The sequence below is a fragment of the Saimiri boliviensis genome, chromosome 9, assembly GCF_048565385.1.
Source record: "Saimiri boliviensis isolate mSaiBol1 chromosome 9, mSaiBol1.pri, whole genome shotgun sequence".
Lineage (NCBI taxonomy): Eukaryota > Metazoa > Chordata > Mammalia > Primates > Cebidae > Saimiri > Saimiri boliviensis.
The window spans coordinates 8,722,729-8,744,912 of NC_133457.1; the positions used below are offsets into that span (position 1 = coordinate 8,722,729).

At 38.4% G+C, this 22,184-nt stretch overlaps 2 protein-coding genes across 5 annotated transcripts in view; both read right to left on the minus strand.

Annotated features, from left to right (window-relative positions):
- The window catches only part of MRPL3 (mitochondrial ribosomal protein L3), a 41,800-nt gene extending 34,007 nt beyond the window's left edge, over positions 1–7,793 (minus strand). Inside the window, exons 1-4 of one of the 2 annotated variants that reach the window (XM_003925080.4) lie at positions 7,551–7,793; positions 6,344–6,528; positions 5,244–5,335; positions 3,222–3,320 (exon numbers count right to left, since the gene is read on the minus strand). In XM_003925080.4, the coding sequence (XP_003925129.1) occupies positions 3,222–3,320; positions 5,244–5,335; positions 6,344–6,528; positions 7,551–7,642 (468 nt within the window). In that variant the 5' untranslated portion in view covers positions 7,643–7,793. Of the gene's footprint in view, positions 1–3,221; positions 3,321–5,243; positions 5,336–6,343; positions 6,529–7,542 lie in introns of both variants that reach the window. The other variant, XM_010335810.3, reaches the window with a different exon arrangement.
- An 11,560-nt stretch (positions 7,794–19,353) lies between these two features.
- Positions 19,354–22,184, minus strand: part of CPNE4 (copine 4) — a 488,529-nt gene continuing 485,698 nt past the window's right edge. For all 3 annotated transcript variants that reach the window (XM_074405452.1, XM_074405453.1, XM_074405454.1), the window contains exon 16: positions 19,354–21,081. In XM_074405452.1, coding sequence (XP_074261553.1) covers positions 20,947–21,081 — 135 coding nt within the window. In that variant the 3' untranslated portion in view covers positions 19,354–20,946. The remainder of the gene's footprint in view (positions 21,082–22,184) is intronic.

The following is a 22,184-nucleotide window of genomic DNA, read 5'->3' on the forward strand; positions in this document are numbered from 1 at the left end:
TTCAAAGTTCTCTGCAATTATCCTTCCCACAATGAAAATGCCTCTGCTCCTAAGATGCATTGATTTAATCAATCTTTAGGGCCACTTGACTTACTTAACTCAAAAACACTATGTACCACACCAGTTTTTATTTATAATAAGGTACAAAACAAAAAAGGCAACGTAGTCTAATTTCTTAGAGGCATAAATTCTTAAAAGATTAAAAAAAAAAAGTTCTAATGCTATCATAAAAAAACTGATTATTTCCAAATGTTGATATATGAAATTTTATATTCATAAGTCTTCCATTTTTTTAAAAAATCCTCTATAATCAATCTATTTGCATTTTCTCTGAGAGCTATAATATGGATGTCTATATACTTTCAGTTTCAAAAATCTTTTTCATTTTCAAACAAAAATGCTTTACTTACAAAGTAAAACTTGATTTTCACATTTCATTCTGAATAAAGGTCAGTTTATAGACAAGGCTTTTTCTTGATATTGTAATAAATGTTATCTGGACTCAAAAATTGTGTATCTTCAAGAAGTCACACAAGAAGGGCCTTTGCAGTACTTTCTATGCTAGAGAAGTGAAATTTATGTAAATTAAGTGGGTCAAAATCCACTGCAACATTAGAACACAACATCCAAATTACCCTGCTGTGCTATATAACCACCGAAGAGAATAAAGCTATCAGAATAAGCTAAAGAGAAAATGTATGAACAGCTTCAAACATGAAAATACAATACCTAACATTTCTATAATTTTTAATTATTGCTAAGTTATAGTAATACTGCATTTTCATAAAATTTTGATTACAACACATCTTCATCACTAAGTAAAATAGAGTAAACTGAGCCCCCATGTGCTTTTTTCCCCCAGACTTGTTCTTCAGAATTAAAATCTTCAGAGTACCAATGTGAGACTCTCAGAACTGAAAGATAATTTAGAGACCATCAAGTCCTATTCCCTTTTTTTATGAGTAAGAAAATAGATGTTCATAAGGTGAGTAAAGGGGACCTAAAGGCAGAAATCCGGATTAGACCTCAACCCCTCTGATCCCACATCACTCGTTTTCTCACCCCCTCACATTTCAGAGGGAGCAATCTTTACAGACCTGCTGGGAATGGATCACCCTAGCATGCTTGATTTAGAAATATCAAGGTCATGAAGTCATCAATTTACAAAACTGGTAATGAAAATGAAGATGATGATGTTAGTCATTACAAAAACACAGAAGTACGATCAATTAGAAAACAGTGGCATCTATCAAACTAAAGAATTATTCATATGAAGGCTGGTACATATTAACACATTTTTTAAAAGTCAAACACTTGAATTTTTTTTTAAAGTTTCCATAACTATCTCATTGCACTTTATAATTACTAGGGAGTTATTTGAAACCTAAGTTTCCTGGTCAATAAACTGTCAAGAATGGCAGGATAGATATTACTATAAAGCTTTAAAGAAAAATAAACTATACTACCATAACATTCAAAATAGCTAACTTCTCTAACACGAAACAAAATAAACCATGTCACAGATTCCAATGACTTCCACCACCACTCATTGACCAATCAATATTTCTCACCATTTATAGAACTATGATCTCCTGTGAACACCTCAAACATCTCTTTCCTCCAAAGCTTCCCTTTCCTTGTTCCTATCCCAGAGTATGGCATCAGCATTGACCTAGCTGGATCCTCCCACCCATTCCTTTCCAATCCCTGCACCTTCTATTCTCAATGCAACTGCCTTGCTTATAAAGGCTCTTATCAACTCTCCCCTGGTCTCTTAAAACAATCTCCTAAAAAGTCTTCCCTCCTATCAGATTTTTTAAATTTTAGTTAATTAATTTAACAATCTGAACAACTTACTGACCTAGTTAAAGAATTTAGAAAGCTCCTGAAAGTCTACAAGATGAAGTCTGAACTCCTTCACACACCACCTTGATAGCTGCAGCTTCACGACCCTCCCCCGACTGGCCCAGGCCTGCACACCACAACGCGGCCACATCACACTTCTCTTCCCAAACACACATGCTCTTGCATGTTGTCTCTGCTTTTGCAGAGGCCATCCTCTCTGGCATGCCAGTAACACCCATTTTTCCTTTCTGCTCTCCTTGTGAAACCTCCTGGGATTTTCCCTAGTAGAACTGGCTGTCTCTGGTTCTGTGATCCCTGGATTTACAGTATTGTACAGGGATGGCTGGTTTATTTCCTCACTAGCCTATGAGCTCCCAGTGGGAGATATCAAGACACAGTTAAGTAAGGCTCTGGAGTCTGTCACTCTGCCTCTTCTTACCAGGGGGTGACTTTGAATCAGAGTCTGTTAACTGTGTTAGCCTCAGAGGCTGAAAACTTTACATAAGGTAACAAATGAAAAAGGTCTAATGCTTATGCACCTGGCATGTAACAAGTGTTCAATAAAACTTAACTATGATAAGAAAGTCGAGTAGTCAGTAGGCACACAATAACAACCTGATAGTTTTGACAGTCAGAGAGTATGGGTTGTATCCTCATTTCTGCCATGTTCATTTCATAAACAATTTACAATGAAAAAAATAACCAACGTGTTCTAGTAAACTGAAAGATGTTTAGTGAAAACCATCACCATTTCAAGAAAGATTTTCTGGTTTTAGTTATTCAATACAGGATACTCAATGCGCAGCTTTTCCAAGCTTAAAACTACAAACTCAATACTCTTTTAGGAAAAAAATGCTTGATTAAAAAATCTGATGTGGGTTCTTATACAGCTTTCTCCCAAAAACTGAAAGCTCCTTCCAGAACACACAAAATTAATTTCCACATGCTCTTTGTGTCAATCATTAAGACAATTTTCCATAGGAAGAAAGTGAAATGAAACATAAAACAGTAACAAAATAACCAAATCTACTGAGTGTCTATTATATTCCAGGCACATCTGAAAAACCTCATTTAATCCTTGTGACAAACCTATTAGGGAAGTAGTATTTTTGTTCCCATTGTACAGATATACACACACTACAGCTTCGAGAGGTAAAATTACCTGTTCCAGATACAGGGATGGGTATTAGAACAAACTCAAAAGTCTCCCAGACTCCTGGGCAGAATGGCTGGGCCAGACTGCCTCCCCCAAATACACAATTTACCTCACAAACAAATGCAAGTTCGTGCCTGTGGAACAATCTCAAAACATAAACTCATCCAGATTTGAAACTAATGAAAAATGCAGTATTCTAGCTATCAAAATACATCCTTACACGAAAACGTGATACAGTTTTTCCTCCGACAGACAGGGCTGCCATTTTTCCATCATGGTCTTCCTTTGAAATATATTTTAGGACATGACAGTCTTGTACCTAAAAATAAATAAATAAATAAATTAGGACATGACGGTCTTGTACCTAAAAATAAACAAAAAAACAAACAAACAAAGCATGTGCCAATATATATTTTAACATCACAAACCAGCCACATTGAGACCTTAGGACAAATAGGAATTCCCTACAGTTACTTACCTCATCTTTCCTCTAACACCAACCACAATCTTAAAAACATAAATCTCCAAAGGAAATGATTAAATACAACATACAGAAAAGAACATAAATATATGACAAAATGAGCATAAACAAAATGTACATGTAACCACTACCCAGTTCAAGAATTAAAATCCCAAAAGCCTGTGTGTGTCTCTTCCCAATCACCAACTCATGCTTTTATCCCAGAACAGGAGTTCTCGAAGTATGGTCACTAGACAAGCAGTGTTAGGATCCCCTGAAAACTTAATAAAGATGCAGATTCTCAGGCCTCAATCCACACCTAATGAATCAGAATCTTTGTGTTTTAGAAGACCTCTAAGTGATTCTGAGGTTCACTAAAGTTTGAGAAGCACTGCCCTAGAAATAACTCTTGACATTTATGGTAACCATTTACTTTTTTAAAATAATTACTATATGTGAAAGTATTGCTTAATAATAAATTTAGAATTGCCTGCTTTAAACTTTACGTAAATGGAATCAGATTTTACCTACTCTTCCATGTCTTACTTCATCCAACCTATTTGTAAGGTTCATCTATACTGTGTGTAGCTCTACTCTGTTCATTTTCATTGCAGAACAGCATTTCACTATGTGACTATAACATGATTTGTTTACTTGTTCCACTGTGTACAGACACTTTGGGTTATTTCCAGTTTGTTGGGATTAAGCGTGATGCTACTGTTCAAGTTTTCTAGTGATACTTGGCAGTGGAATTGCGAGACTACAAAGCTTACCTATCTCAATTTTGCCACATAAGGCTAAAGTGTTTTCCAAAATGGTTTTGTATCAATTTACAATCTCACCAGCCATTCCTGAAAGCACCCCCAGTTTCTTCAGAGTTCACAAAACTACTGTCTTACACTTGATCACTGAGAGCCAATAATAATTTGCAAATGGTCTACAGACTCTTTGTGCCTTATTAGTACTCCAAAGCACTTAGGTGCATGAGCTCTTATAATAATCATCACCTGTATCATTACTTGCCTAAGACTAAGCCCCAAGGATCAGCTGAATTGTTTAAAGTGATTTGGGAAGTGATAATCTCTTATCAGTGATCTTTCTAAAACAACAACAATAATAAAGACAATATTAGTTAACATTTAGTGGACACTTAACATTGTTTCAAGTGCCTGACATTTATCATCTTGTGCAATCTATACAACAACCTTTTGAGGTAGGTCATAATTATTTCTTTTACAGAATAGAGTATCTGTTACAGATGAGGCGCAGTATTCTAAGGAACACAGCCAGCAAGCAGCAAAATCAGGACTGGAACTCAGCTATTCTGGTCTCAGGACTCACATTCTTATCTTTTAGATTATAGCTTATTTTAGTGAACAAAATACAGCTTCACCAGACAAGAGTATTATATTCTGTTAGCAAAAACATCAAAACTGTAATTTGGAGTTGAAAGAACTCCATAAAAGAAAATAAAATGGGAGTGAGATTTTTTTCCTATTACGAAGTAAACAAGTGGATCTATAAAAAGCTAGGTTATACTTAAAAAAAAAAAAAAAATTCATTGCTTCAGTTATCCCAACACAGGTATCAGAAGGTCATTGCTCAGGCAAGGATCAGAACATTCCTGAAACCATCATAAGTTCTTTAATACTATTTATGTTCAACATTACCCCTTTCTTTACCATACAGTTCCATGTTTCAGGATACAAATGCTTATTAAGATTTACACAAACAGATCTTGGAACACACAGATATCCCTTATGTCCTCTGTTTCTTTCTTACCTGAAGTAATGTGACCACGTGCCTCTGACCATCCTTAGTCCACAAAGGCATCATGCCCAGCTTCACGGCAACAAGGCCAACTCTAGCGGAACCTGGCAATTAAAACCAAAGCAATGTCAACAAAAGCTTTTTCAGCATTTGCCAACATGATGAAATCGTTTTTCCTAAAACAGGTTTCACTTTGAGGAGCAGGCATGTTAAGAAATACGCTAATATATTCGCAGAGTAAAATAGGACTGTTCATTACAGATGTGCCTTCAACTATGCCTGGCATGACACTGGTACTCAACAAATATTCGTAAAATGAACAAATATAAATGTTTGAAATAAAGAAAATAGATAAGTTAGAAATACTGACATTCATATAGGGCATGATAAATTCATCACTTTGCTTTCCTAATATCAATTCGTATCCAACTTTATTCATTGGAAAACATCTATCACTCAAACTCTAAGAAGATAGCTGAGGCTATAGAGATGCCACAACTGGTCATATATTGCTAAAATGTCAGTCTACAACAAGACATTTGTATTTCTTGCATAAATTGGTAACATTGCTTAAGAAGTTTTGTTAAGTATCCAATTTGTTAAGTATCCAATTCAACTGTCACAATAAACCCTAACCAGGGACCACACACTCAGTATAAAAGGCCTTATTCTTCTTGGTCTGGCCACACATGGGTTTAGCAACCTACTGGACACAAAGAGCAGATTCAGGGGTTATGCTTGCCTAAACTACAGTGCTAGAGCATCCCAACTGAACATCCAACGCATTACGATTTACATCAGACTCTTCCAGCCTTTCTTTCCCTACTTATATTCTTTATAGCTGAGGTAAACGAGAGAATGTATGAAGAATGATTCTCCTTTCACCTATAAAACAGCTTCTCAAGGAGGTCTTTATTAATCACCAGACATACACTAAAACTAGACTAGGAAGTTGGAAATAAACTTGCAAAAACAAACTACAATAAAACAGACATAGCACATGAAAAATAAATTCAAGAAATGATAAATTTATCAAGCAGTCACTAGATTTTAAATGTGTCCAGCCACACAATAGTTAGGAAATGAGAGCTCATCAAATACAAAATAATCACCTTGTTCCCAAGGACGTATAGGCCACGGTTCATCTTTCAGAGGACATAGTTTACTTGCTAACTGGGCTTTATCTTCATCAGAGACCAACTGCTTAATGAATGGGACATTTTCTTCAGAAAGATGCTCATCCCACCAAGTAACACTCTTTCCATGAAGACTTCTAACAAAAAGCCAGAGGTGTGTTCTATAAAAAGGAAAAAGAAAAAGAAAAAAATAACCAAACCATTTAATACAGAAAAGGGAAGTCACAAATTAGAAAGTGTAGTCAGGGCCCTAGGAAAGGGCTTGGATTCTGTACACCTTTTTTCCATCCCTCCAAACTCTCCCTCACCGCCTCTCCACGCCCAACTTTCCTTCTGACAAGGCTCACATTTAAACTGTTACTGGTCACCTGGAGAAAACAATTTTTCTCCGCGCAGATAAACAGATGCTCCTCTCCACTTCCGCCGAAAAACTCAGTCCTACCTACAAACACGAGAAGCCACTAACCCATGTGAACATGTACCTAATAGTTTTACACTCAGTGGAGGTGGCAGAATGCGGCATACTGATCTTCGTGTAATAAGCTCACCTCCTCCCTGCAATGAAATGGCCTACGTTCAAAAAAATGAAGAAACTGGGTGTGCAAAGTTAAAAGATACAAAAAAGGCATAACCTACGAACAGGTGAACGTACCAAGAAAGACCTTAGTGGGTGGAGGTCAGGAACAAGGGGTTTAATTCTTGCATGGAGGGTAAAAACAGAAGTAAAGCTTTCTGCAGTCTACTCTCCTTTTGTAGTTAGGTATATTTAGGTTAGATTCCCAAGTTTCCACTTGTTAGTTGAGTAGCTTTGGGCGAATTAACTCCCCTTTCTAACCTTCAGATTTATTTGTAAATCTTAGTTTGCAGACGTGAGGCTACCTGAGATAAGGTACCTAATACACGCAGCAGGGGGCTTAGTACCTAGCGAACACTCACTAACTGGAAGATATAATTGCTACTAATAGCATTTGCTGCTAGTGGCTGGCTCATAAGCGTCTTTTAAAAATCACCACTTCAATCCTTTAGAACGTGCTTCCTTAGATTAGCGGCCCCTATTCCTCGGTGTCCCACGTCTGAACAGAGCCCCTTCCTCCTCCACCCAAGGGAGGCCCAACTGCACCAGGCCATTCCACGGCTCCAGGACGCGGCTGTGCACGGAGGAGACTCTCACACACCTTCCTACCTGTTTCCCGGGCCCAGAGCAGCACCCAGGCCGTCCCCGACTCGACCCAGCACCTGGGCGCCGAACTGCGTCAGCAGCCTCCAACCCGGCATGGATTAGCCGAGAAGGACGACTTCCAAACCCTCAGCCGCTTTGCTTTCAGGGTGTCCCCACACCACCGCCCCGCAGACGCAGCGGCCGTAGTCCCGAGAGTCGCCGCAATGGCTGCCAGCAAATGCCCGCCGCGACGGAAAAAGAACCTCCAGACCGACTTCCGGTCCATTTTACAATGAACTCCGGGCCCTGGAATCACTCCCCGGAAACTAGAGTTCCGCTTCCACTGTAGTCCTACTTTGGATCTGAGTTGGAGTAGGTAGGGTGGGCAGCGACCGACTCGCCTCTCCAGGGGTAAAATTAAAAGGGATGTTCAGAGTTTACATTTTAGAAGAATAAGGACCGACTTCCTGAGATCGCTAAGGAAAATGAAAACACTTCTAAATAGTGCCCATTGTGGGGCAACTCATTATGCTAAGCAACATTTGATAATTCTGTATTTCTTAATCATAAACAACGGTCCTGAAAGGAAGTATTTTTCTATTATAAATGAAGAAACGGACTTGGAATTTAGGTGCTGGTCCAAAACAACACATCCAGTAGAGGAGCAGAGTTGGCCCTGAAACAGGGTTGGCATGTATTAGCAATAAACTACAGCCATAGAAATGATGTATGACTTCCAGGGCTGGATCATAAAACATACTGTTACTCCAAATTTTGTCTCTTGTATTGCTCACTATGGTGAAAACTAGCCATCATTTCCTGCAGACACTAAAACAGCACTGCAGAGAGGACCATATAAAGAGAAATCAACTAGCAGTTATGACGGAGCCATCTAGGAAGTGGATCTCCCAGCCCTAGGCAACCTTTCAGATGTCTGCAACTCATGACGATGTTAAGAAGCCTGAATCACCCAGCCAGGCAATTCATGAATTCCTGACCAGGAGAAATTGCTAGAAAAAATAAATGCTTAATTTTTTTGAGTTATGAAACTTTAGGGTAATTTGTGATGCAGCAATGGATAGCTAATACACCTTCTGTACAATCTCTTGTCCTGGGTTCCACTTCCAGCCTAATCACCATGTATGAGACTAGGACATTTATTCTTCTACTAATTCCCTTATTTGTCAGATTAGTGTTTGTAGAAATTTGGAAATAAGAATTTAAAAGTGTAGCTATTTCGACCCTCTCTTTTTGCTAGAGATCTGGCTATACTGGCTTAACAGGTCCAGGCAATAGTCAATTACTGACCACTACTTGGACTTTTTAGTGGGCTAAAAAGTCTTTGCTTTGCTTGTCCAATCATTCCATTCATTGCTGTTATAGTTGCCTTAGACACTTTTCATTAACATTTTAGACCTTGAAGGAAAAATGATATCTCTTTATTCTAGCCATGCTGCCTTGCTTCCCAGATACTTAAGGATGGCTCTTCATTGAACAAACATGTTTTGAGGTGTGCTACATGCAAGAAGTTGAGAATAAGATTTCCATACTATAGCAAATAGCTAACATTTTTTGTGCATGTAGTGTGCTAGAGCATGTGCTTAGTATTGTGGAAGCCCATCAGCCAAGCTTACTAGGAGAAAACGTGAACTCATTCAAAGTTGAGTTTAATCAGTTCAATGCAGCAAGAGGCAGCATATGTCTGAGGATGTTTTCAAAAGAATGACCTGGGAGGGGCTTAAAATGATATTTGGACTTAATGCGGAGTGATTTTAAGGTGGCATCAGAGAAGCAGGAACTTGTTTTGGAATGGATGCTGTCAAGAAGAAAGGACAGTTCAGCAAATGGACATCTTGATAATCTTTTTTCTAGAGAAAGGAAGAACAGAGAGGGAGTGTGCATGCTGTTTGTAAGAAAGCAGCAATCACTCAGAATAAGGAACTGTTAGTCATTTTGCAGCAGTGGGTGTGGGCTACAGTATGATCTGTTAGAGGAATTGTACTGATGTTCTGCTATAAACATTGCAGTCCAGCTACTAATAGTATTCATTTTTATTCTTTCAGTATATTTCTTTTACTTAATGTTTATAACAATCTGCCGTGACAATACTATTATTATCTGGATTTTACAGTCGAGAAAATAGGCATACAGAGATTACATAACTTAAATAAGTTACCCAGTTATTAACTGGTACAGCCAAAGACTGTGACCATAGAGCTTATGCTTTTAGACATTTGGTTTCTTTGGCTCTCTATGACAAATATGAAATCCCTTTAAGGCTAAAGAGGAAATTGGTAAGTGAATATGTCACACACAGTGGTCAGTGAGGATTGAGGAGTTAGCCATATGGTCTCACCTTTCCCCATAGTATCAGATATCTTCTAATCCAGAAGGAGGACCTGGACTCAATAAAACCCTTAGTGGCACCACTGCTGAACCGAATCAAAGCAAAACGTGGTTTGCCTGCTGTCATGAAAAACGTGTCTCCTGATTGCCAGCTAGGGTTGAGCAGTGTCATACTTGATTTAGTCACTGCAGTATCCTGCTAATTGACAATTACCAGTCCCAGTTCTCAAGGGACCCAACCTAGGTTTTTCTAAGGCAGTCAGGCACTGAGCTAGAGCTTCCTGTTATTTCTGGTGTTATCCTTCAGAAACTGCCTTAGACCCTGAAACTGTAATGACATTTTGCCTCTCTAAACCTTCAATTTCTCATTGGAACAAAGATTATTTGCGCTATCTCTTTTTAGTGTTACAGTTCTATAATTCTTACTCCACTAATTCAGACTAACAGATGATAACATAAACCTTCTCCTAATAAATAAAACTTAGGAATAGATTCATTTTTAATCACTAAAGCCATGTTCAATGCAAGAGAATTGTCATAGAAGGAGTAGCTTTCAAACCAAGAGATCACTGGAAATAATCTTTTCCATGTGTTCTTGCCATTAGCTCTACCATAAGCTCTTATGTTTGTGATATTTCCTGCATAGTAGGATTACTGCAGGATGGTAAAATTTTTGTTGGGTAATTTCATTCTGAGTATCAGGACAGAGTTACCTTGTGAAAAAGCTTCAGGTTATGTCTCACTGGTTTATAGGAGAAAAAATGAGCTTTATTCCATATTTTTCTTGTGCTACCCAGTGTAGTTTTTGGATAAATACCTAGTGTCTCCTCCATTCAAAGGCCTGGCTTGAAGAATTTTGGATGCCCAAGAGGATATAGGGACTTGACTATGACTGTCAACAGCCCAGTGTGGAACAGAACGGGAGATTTACCATCAAACAGGGCCAGCTGCTGACCTTAAGCTCCTTTTCTACTTGCCACTGTGCCTGTGGCCCCCAGTGGCAAGGACTGGGCAGCTGAGGTGAGTCCAGGAGGAGGAATGGACAAACTGCTAGGGGAAGAAAGGGTACTGCTAGCCTGCCCGGGGGTCATGCAGTGACAGTGGTCTTTCCATTTGTGGTTTAGACTCCAACCAGGCCTTTCAGGATCGTCATGGCAACTTGCCCGTCTATGCTGCTGAGCTGAGACAAGACAGGATTCCCTTAGTAACCAAGGAACCCGGGAGATGATGGTTAAAATAATCCTTTTTAGTCCGGCAGAAAGAAATGCCTTTGCAGTTTTAGTAACCATGAAGCATCATGGGGCATGACTTTGACTGTTCCTTTATTTCAAAATGGAACAAAATGGCTTTTTAAAGTGGGAATTTCCAACCCGGGGCCAAAAGTAGCCTTGCTTCACAAAGCATACATCCCACTGAAGCCAATAAGCATCACACCTGAGCTTCTGAGATGAGCTTCTGGTCACGGTTATATAAATTACCTTCAAATAGACCAGGCACACGCTGGCTGAAATCACTGCACTTTATCTAATCTCTTTTTTATTTTCTATTGAAGTCTCAGCCAGTCTCTCAGTAGGGCAAACAGTTATGTATGCTTGGCAAGAGTTTAACACTTGAACCATTTAGCCTGACGGTTCCTTGCATCTGATGGCCCTCCCTGCTCACACCACCTCTCCTATTCTCCCTCATCTGCAAGGCCTGCCTTAGGCCTAACCCCTCCCTCCATAAGAACTTTCTCATAATCAGTAGCCCCCGGCTGATAGCTCCCCTCTTCTCTGAGCAATTCCTGTGTGGGATGTGTGTGTGTGTATTTAATATATATATTTATATTCTTGCATGGTATCATTCTCTTTTATTATAAGCACCGAGAAGCCTCAAGCTTCTTTTTATTTATTTATTTATTTATTTTTGAGACGAAGTTTCGCTCTTGTTACCCAGGCTGGAGTGCAATGGCGCCATCTCGGCTCACCGCAACCTCCGCCTCCTGGGTTCAGGCAATTCTCCTGCCTCAGCCTCCTGAGTAGCTGGGATTACAGGCACGTGCCACCATGCGCAGCTAATTTTTTGTATTTTTAGTAGAGACGGGGTTTCACCATGTTGACCAGGATGGTCTCGATCTCTCGACCTCGTGATCCACCCGCCTCGGCCTCCCAAAGTGCTGGGATTACAGGCTTGAGCCACCGTGCCCGGCTCCTCAAGCTTCTAAATCATGCTTTCTCAATTAAATTGCAAACTCTTTACAGGCAGGGTCATAGGATATGGTTGCTTGGCTCTCCCAGAAACCACATATTTATAATAAGGCTCCTAAAACACTTGGAAATCTTAGAAGTGATGGTTGCAGATGTGTGAACTTTGTGCATGTACTAACAACTGGACTGTGCATGTTGAAAGGGGGACTTTCATGGTACGTGAATTATACTTGAATAACAAAAAACTCAAAAATATGTGGAAATCTGGTGTGTAATATTGGGAAAGTAGCCAGAATTACCAAAGCAGCAGAAGCAGAGGCAACCCCAGAACCACGGCTGGGTGAAAGAGCCTGAACTTGTGTTACCAAACATCTAGCAAAAGGAAAAGCTTCTCTCGGCCCATCTGCATGCTTCTGCCTCCTCTACCAGCATTAGCACAAGCAGAGGAATTAATACTGATAATTCATACAATAGCCAGGAGCATGTTTTTTAAAAGAAATGTCAGGTCTGGGTTCAAATCCTGTTTTTGTCACTATTTCTATGCATCTAGGTGAATCACTTAGTTTCTCTGAGCTTCCTCATCTTTAAAGTATGATAAAAAAAAAATACTTCCTTCACAAGGTAACCTACAGATTAAAGGAATTAACATATATAAAGTGTTCAACACAGTAACTGGCACATAGTAAGAACTAAAATAATACTGACTATAATTATTAATAATGATTTTTATAATCACTTTTGTTAGGTATTATAATTATAAAAAATCTGAATTCATCCTTTTCTAACTTTCTCATTGGTGTTTTTAGCATGAATAATTCATCCTGATGTGATCATGCAAGACTCTTAAGAAGAAGTTAGGACACTCCGTAGTCATTCTTTTGGCCGCTAGTGTCGTTTATTTCCACTTCTGCTAACTTCCTTTTTTACTAATATGGAAATACAACATATGCAAAAGTAGTGTTTTCACTGTTTAAAATCATTGCCAGCAGCAGCATCGTCATTAACAGTACCAGGAAACTGTGGCTCCTTTCTGGAAGAGGCACATTTGCCTCTCTTCCTTCCATCTGTTTCTTGCTCCTTGAAGTTCACAATCAACCCCCAGTCCAGGAGCATTGCAGAGAATGCCAGGTGTGGGTCTGCAGACTTTACTTAAGAAACAAGTTCCTTCAAGTGAGTTCATCATGATGGGAACAGTAATTTGAGAGCATGTGTGTTCTTTGACAAAGGAACTGCTGTTATACCATACAGTAGTAATAGTAGCGATAAAAACACCAATAATAAATTTATTTTTTAAGCCATTTATATAGGGTCTGGTGTTATACTAAATGTTTTGCAAATATTATTTTATATCTATTTCCTTCCCACAACAATCTATGAGGAAAGTACAGTGGCTACAGAGGCTAGGAAAATTGTCCAGGACAACATATCTATTCTTTGTGAAGCCATTTACCTAGTACAACCTGGTTTAGACCCAAGGTTTTTCCTAATTCACTTTCTTATTATTTCCACTTCATGTGATCTTCAGCCTTTGGGCTTACTGTTTTGGGGAACTGAAAGTAGAATGAATTATTTTTAAAATGTCTCCTTGCTTAAGTTCTGGCCAGAAAGAAAGGGGAAAATAATTTTAAAAATGAAGCATCAAGTAGATTGGAAATGTTCACATGTAAAATGTCATTATGAGTAGACAAGTCCTTTGCAAAAGGAAGCTTGTGACTTGGTCAGAGAAGAAAATAATATATATCAACGTTGATTCTTAGGGAAATAGACTTTGTGATCTAAACTGGACATTTTCTTCCATGAGCACTGGGGAATGTGCCAACAATGGGCAATGGGAGGTCTCAGGCAGAAAAAAGGTGCTGGCCATAATGGATACTTTCTTGGACTTTAAAGCACAGTGGTCTTTTGAGGAGGAAGATGAAGCAAGCCTGGGGACAAGGAGCCATTCTCCCTCAAGCCCTCAATTCCCCCATCAAACTTGCAATAAATTTAGAAAACACTGTAGTCACTGTGTCCTTCCTGCTTCCAGGAATATGAGAAAAATTTTATTTTACTGCCTCCATTGTATTATGCATATAAGTGTGAATCATCTTATTCCAAATCCTGAAATAAAAAAATGTTATGAGCCATCATATAATGCACACCAGGGGAATAGTAAGGAGTGGTCAATAGAGAATACTGGGAAGAAGATATACAGTGGGTTTCCCAGAGCTGGAGGAGAGGAGGGTACTATAATGGTCCGTCAGCTTGCTTTATTTATTAAGATATTGCCAAGCTTTTGCCTTCTAGGCTGTACGACTTGCCCATTATGCTACAAATAATGATTCATAGACACTTTATCCCACACATTGATATAACACTTTAAAGATATTATCTTCTTAAGTACTCACAAGAACTCTAAGAGGTAGATAATATTGTCTTCATTTTACAAATAAGAAACTTGAAGATCAGAGAGGATAACTAAATTTACATTCTCTGGGGAACCTGTTTTTGCTTGACACCAAAACTCTTGCTCATAGCCATAACACTTCTGCCTTCTTTTGGAGGGTCAGATCAGCTTGTTTTCTATTCTTGCTAGAATAGACAAATGTCCTTTCTAGGATGGGCTGAGATCTGCAGGAAAAAAAATAAAGACTAAATCCCATGGGTGGGGCAGCTCAGGTAGGGCAGCTCAGGTGGGGCAGCTCAGGTAAGCTCATTTTGATCCTGAAGATACTAAAAACAAAACAGAGAATAGGATGGTAATTTCTGAGCCATGGCTATAATTTAATGATATTTTTAGTCACTTTCAATCCATTTGCTTAATATTAAATTCTAAATGAATTAGTTTAGATTATGAAATTATTTTCTCAGTCTAATTCAGTTCCTGTGGGTGTACATATTTTTAATATCCCACACCCCACTCCACCTGGGTTTGACATTTGGGGCTCTGATTGCTTTCCATGATGCAGGGATTGCAATCCCAGTGGATCTCAGCGTTGCCAAGGATTTACCTCTGGGTTGTTAATGAATGCAGGCAAGTCCTTTTTAGCATTTTGATGTTGTTTGGAAAAAATCATTCATTATGCAAGAAAGAAGAAAAATATCTTTCTTTTGAAATATACAAAACTTTTCATCACCAGTAAAACAAATTCCTGTCTTAGAAACTCCTCCGGCAGTCAGGATGGGAACGTTAATGGGGAAGAGGTGTCTGCCCACCTTAGAGTAAGCCCTGCCAAACTCAGGCATACTGTTTTTAACTTTTATAAAACTGAAGGCTAATATATGTATACATATATATTTATATGCATGTATGTTCTATATACCTAAAAGAACCATGTAAACTATAAGATACCATTATATTTTTGAATCTATTTTTTCCCTCATAAATTCCTGGGCAACACTAGAGAAATTATTTCAGAGCTTGAAGCCATGTTTGCTTTTTGGAAAAAAGCATTTTTTTGTTCGACCAACAAGGCTGCAGTTGTAGAATCCTGCTATGTTCTCAGGAGTCACAAACAGGAATGGGATGGCAGCCTGGTGCTCTTTATGAATGCACACTGGGGTTTTAAAATTATAAAACACTGCAAGTTTAATAAAATAAGAAATGCCTACAAAACGTCAGTGCTTCTGAGTAAGCTTCATTATTATATTATACATACTAAAGACCCAAAAAGGTCAGGATCCCACACACTGTTATGAATACCAGCATTTTTTTAATGATGCTCCGTGTAACTGCAAATGGCAGAAAAACCTTTAAATTAACAATATGAAGAAGGCTTAGATGCATTTTGACACTGAAGAAGAAAGGATATGGAACTGCAGGGATAAAACTGCATTATTATTGACAACTAAGAAATTTTTTAAATGAAACTTTTGTAAATGTTTAATGAGATTTTTTTCTCTTGAGTTATTAAATTAACAATATATTTTATAGCCCATGACTCCTTACAGCAAACACAGGATTCAGTCTTATGTTTATCTCTTTTGCATCACAGTTTCCTTTGTTCACTCCAAGTTTTCAGGAAAGCTTTGCTAAATACTACTTTCCGTTCCTGGTTGTATTTTGGGGGATTAAGAAAGGAAAATGCGTCCATAGTGGTGTCAGGGGTGGTTAGTGTGGGGTATGATTTAAAGAAAAATGCAGCCATTTAGAAATGTGTTAATGTGATACAAGGGCGGGGAGTAATTAGCAGGGGAACCTGGAACCACATCCAAAGTGAGAGATGAGGATGGGTTTGGGAGGGGAACCAGCTGAGTGACTGGACAGCATGCTAATCTAATACACTGGGGTATTAGAACATTTCATTGCGTGTCATTTTAGTTAATGTGAAAGTCACATAACATAATCTATATAACATAAAACTAGTCATTTCAAAGAGTACAATTTAGTGACATTTAGTACATTCAAAATGTTGTGAACCACCACCTTTATTTAGTTCCAACAAAACACAGGTGATGACATTCCTGTTGGGATATTTTGTTGGAAGGCTGAAGAAATTTTGGGGACATCTGAATTACATAAGTGTATGACATAAACCTTGGGAAACGGGTCACATTCTCTTGTATTATAAGTTTGTTGTACTTAATAATGTTTGCCTGAAAATCTTGGTGCTAAACTGAGAATTTTGCTGTAATACAAGTTAATGCACCAGAATTTGATTTGTGCTTGCCATCTATATTTCTTAAAAGACTACACTGAGGGTCTATTGTAAGTGGTTCCCCTCCCTTCAGAAGGGCAACTCCTCTTACAGATTTATTCCTGCATGCCCTAATCATGTATTGGGTACTAAATAGGGACTCAGTTTAAAGGCAAGACAGGACTCTGCTCTCTGGGAGAAACTAAGGTACTATGTGGGGAGAAAGGTTCTGACAGGTATGCACAGGTTTAGGAGGGCTTCTTGGCTTTTTTTTTTTTTTTTTTTTTTTTTTTTTTTTTTTTTTAGATAGAGTCTTGCTCTGTCACCCAGGCTGGAGTGCAGTGGCACGATCTTAGCTCATTGCAACCTCTGCCTGCCAGGTTCAAGCGATTCTCCCACCTCAGTCTCCTGAGTAGCTGGGATTATAGATGTGTGCCACCATGCCCAGCTATTTTTTGTATTTTTTAGTAGAGATGGGGTTTCACCATGTTGGCCAGGCTGGTCTTGATCTCCTGACCTCAGGTGATCTGCCTGCCTTGGCCTTGACACCTTGATTTTAGCCTTGTAAGACTTTATGCTGAGGATGGACCTAAATCTTCTTGAATTTCTGACCTACAGAAACAGTGAGATAATGTGTGTTGTTTTAAACACTAAGTTTGTGGATGTGTTATGCAGAAATAGCGAACAAATACAATTTTGGCAGGTAGCATATAGAAAGCAGTTCTCATACTGAGATCCCTGAGACTCTTTCAGGGAGTCTGTCAAGTAAAAACTATTTGCATAATAACATTAAAATGTTGTTCATCTGTTTCACTACATTGACATTCGCAGCAATGGTGCAAAAGTGATGGTGGGTAAACCTGCTGGGGCCGTAGCTCACATCAAGAAGTGGTACCACGTGTTACTAATGTTCCCTGAATTTTTCACCATCACACACTTGCAGAAAAAAAATAGTTTCACTTAAAAATGTTTCTGATGCAGCAGGAGAATTATCATTTTTATTAAATCTTGACCTGTGAGTCCATATCTCAAATGCTGGGAGACCAATTGCAAAGCACCAGAAAGTGCTTTTGCTGCATTTAACCTAAAATGGTTGCCTCAAGGAAAAACACACATGCCACTGTGTTTGGAGCAGATTTAGCTGCTTTTCTTTCCCGTTGAACATCATTTTCACTTGTAAAGAGACTGACAGATAAACCAGAGTTATTCAGACTTGGGAGATATTTTCTTTAAAATGATTGAAGTTAGCCTGTCACTTCAGGAAAAACTGACAGTATTTATTGGCAATGATAACATTTGAGCTTCCAAGCAAAGACTAGAGATTTGGAAAGCCTGAACCTGCCACCATAATTCAACAGATTTTCCATACTTAGATTGTCTGGCGAAATCAGCAGTGATATTGCAGAGCAATGGAAAATGCAGGGGTTCTTTGATATCGAATAAGCTGTGCAAGCATTTGGAACATCTAAATAGCTGAGTGGATCAATATTTCTGAATGATCAGTGCATGATGCTACAAAGTCATGCATGGGTAAAAGAACCATTGAAAATGCTAGGACAGTTTTATTGATAAGATTTGATATTCCACATTGCAACTATCCTTTAAAACACTACCACTTGTTGAGTTTGGATGTGGTAAAAAGAAAAAGCTAAAAAGAGCTCTCCCCTTTCCAACTACACGTCCATGTGAGGCCAGGTTTCCAACACTGTACCTCAACCAAAACATATTTCACAACATGTTGAATATAGAAGCAGATATAAGAATCTAGCAATCTTTTATTAAACAGGACACTGGAAGATTCAAAAACATTGTAAAACAGTGCTGCTCTTCTCACTATTTTTTGGTTTTGAAAATATAGTTTGTTATGAAAGTATTTTATTTATGTAATGATCTATTATTATTGTTTAAATAAATTAATATATTACATTTTCAGTTTCAATTCCTAATATAGCAACTATTAATCAATATAAGCCACAGAAATAAAACCTCTTTATGGTCTTCAGGAATTTTAAAGTGTGTATATTATCTGTTGAGACCCAGTGGAGAGCAGGCCATACACAGAAATAACCCAGTGGTTCCAAATTTGCATACAAAGCCAACATAAGCCCAGTGGTATTTTTCATTTGACTTGCACAGATTGGTTCTTGTCCTTTTTTTTTTTTTTTTTAGACCAAGTCTTGCTCTATTACCCAGGCCAATTATACTCTGTCCTCTCTGCCCCATCTCACAGACTCCAGGAATCCTGATGTGAGTGTAGAAATCCCAGTTGATCTTTGTGAATAACATGGCGCATCATTTGATGATAGGTACAACACTGAACCTACCTGTTAAATCTACAATGGATTAAAAATTGATTGTAAGGCATATCAACAAGTCTATTCATTCATTTATTTATTAGCCATCTCTGTATTTATTAAATGTCTATTGAGCGTTTACTATGTTCCAAGTACATAGACATGGAAGTTCATGTCTTGGTTTGGGATTAGAAATAATCACCAGATATTTCTGTAATATGGTACCTAAATATTTTAATTCCTTGTTTATTAGAAGCAGCAATCCATGTTTCCACTGGACTATGAAAGAGCTACTTCTAATCTGAGGCCACATGATCTACATGAAATAAATTACTGTTAAGAAAATGCCTTGAAAAGAGAAACCAGACCACAACTCTTAGAAACATTCTGTAAGTACCCAATTTATTAATAAAACAATATTGTTTAAATATTTATGATTTGTTTCCATTATACAATTATGCCATCATTCCCAAAATGTTGTGCTTTTGGTTAACATGTATTTGCAAGATTAGGATCTATAATTGCAACTATGGAAATCATACAAGGCATTTTATTTGCTTGTTAATACTGCTCCCCCCTTCAAACAACAAATTTTGCCTTGTGATTTACTTATCCATCTCTCTGACCAAAAATATACTCCACTTTTTGTTTTTTATGCTTGTAAAGACACTTGTCTGTTTCTCTGCAAGAACATCATACAAGTTAAACATTCATTCTTTTGGTTCCAGACTGGCCAGCTTATATTGAAACAAAACACTTCCATCCCAAACAATAATTCCAAGGATTTCTGCTTATAGAGTTTACTCTCAGAAGTGATAGAAAGGAGAAAGAAGTTCCCACACTAAGCTCAAAGGTCAACTTCATGGACCAGATATCGGGAGCTGTACTGCATGGCCATTTGCCATGGGTAAGTTTCTATTGTGTGGTTCCAGTGAAGACTCTTTGAGGTCACTTCTAGGGATTGACACCATCCATGCAGTGGTGTGTGATGCAAGAGGGCAGAGACTGGTCAGGAAGAGCACTTTCTAGTCTTGTCTAAGGAACTGGTGTGAGTATAAAGCAGCGAGACTGATTTGAGGTGTGCAGCTTCTGGAGTCAGTCTTACTACTTTCTACTCTAACCTCTGAGACAGGCAGGACTTTTATGCTACTGTCAGGAAGAGATGCCGTTCTCAAGCAGACTAGAAGCTGCCCTGTTTTTGATAGTCTCCATCATGACACCCTGAAGTCTAGAACCTCACTCCTCTTGATGTAGTCCAGGGACTGCATTAGCATCACCTGGGACATTGTTAAAGATGCAAAATCTTGGGCCCCACAGAGACTTATTGTATCACAATCTGAATTTTAAAAAGACTGTCAGGTGATTTGTGTGCACAGTAAAGTGTGAGAGGTGCTGGGCCAGATGACTCAGACCTACCTCAAAAAGAAGAGGTAGATAAACCTCTTCTTTAGTAGAGAGACCATTCTCAGTAGGGAGGAATTAGAGATAACAACTGCAAAAACAGTGTGGGTTTCTCTTGTTTTATTTTAAACATGCAAAATACAGTCCATGCATCTGCCATTTTAAAAAGTCTCTCATCCTATAGCAGATAAAACCAAGTATATTTTGGCTATCAACATTCAATAAATGTTTCAAAATGCTTTAGAGTGTAAAGATAAGAAATTTAGCAAAATTTCAACAAACCTGTATAAAAAGTGGATACAGATACCATTATATTTCAAGGCAACATGCTGTAATGTAAATAGTAAGTTATTATTATCTGTATTTCTTTGTAAAAAGTTAACAATACAAGGGTTTAACAGATCCAGGCCTCAGGGCTACACATGCAAAAAAAATGTCAGAGAGTTAAAAATCATCAAAACGTGCTATTTTTAAACGTGTATGTGTTGTTTTCTTTTTAAAGTATAGGAGTAGAAGTATTAAATATGAAATATTAGCAGGAGTAGTATTTCAGAACTCTGTAAAACTGTGTGGGAGTTCATGGTGCTAGTGTTCTGGAAGAATCATACATTTCTGATGAACATTTTGGTTTAATTCCTTTGCCATTGTAATAGTCCACAACTTGGTTTGGGACTTCAGCCAACACGCTCTTTGCCAGGGCAGCTGGAGATGCCTGTAGGGAAGAAGAAATCATCATGACTTTGGCTTACTGTCCAAGGAACCAGACTCAACCTAAAAGATTTGAGTCCTGCTCAGAGCAACTAAATTTTATTTACTTTCATTCATTCATTGTTTGTCAAGGGTCTACTTCAAGCAAAAGTTATCAGATTATTGGAAAATGGACCTTTAATTTCATTATTATCTATTTTATGCCTGTCTCAAACTATGAAACGATTTACATCTGAAGATGAGTAAAAACTGGATGGGAGAATGAATTGTTCTGCAGTTTTATTTCTAATTTGCAGTTGGTTTTAGGCACTTATTTATGTTCCAGGTGCCTCACTAGGGTTTAAGGGTCTATCCTACGGTTCTTGCCTCAGGAAGGTTGTAATCACATGAGGGGAGCTAGGCATGGCCATTATTAACCCCACTATGGGGTAGAATATGAAATATGCTATAGAGCAGCAGCATCACATCACATGGGAGCTTATTAGCAATGTAGACTCTCAGACCCAATTCAGAGCTAGTGATTCATATGCATATTAAAATTTGAAAAGCACTTCTCTAGACAGTCACAAACAGTGAGGTCAGTGCATAAAAGCAAAGAGACTAACTTATCTTGGAAGCTTCCAAGAGGAGGTGGCTTTTAAGCTGAGCATATTTTAACACATAGAGAAGGGGTAGGGGAATGGCATTTGACCATTCTAGGGACAGGGAGTTACCTGAAGGAGCTGCAGGAAGTGTGTATGGTGGGTTGTGGGGGAGGGGGCTGTTAGGGAGATGCAGGATTGGCTGGGCATTTGGTTGGAAAATTGGCTTGGTATCAGGTGATGGAGAGTCTTGAATACCACACTAATTCATTTAGCCTTTATTCTATCAGTCTTGTGGATCTACTGCATGGTTTGGGGGCAGTGGCACAGGAGGACCATGTGATTTATGGTGATGATTCCGCAGCAGAGAAAGGTTGAGGCTGATATCATACATGGACTCTGGAGTCATGCAGAACTGGACTTTACTCCTGGCTCTGGGTTTTACTACTAACTGTACAACCCCTGGGCAAGCAACTTCAATGGCCTGAGCCTCATTATTAGCTATTATTGAAGGGACTGAAAACTT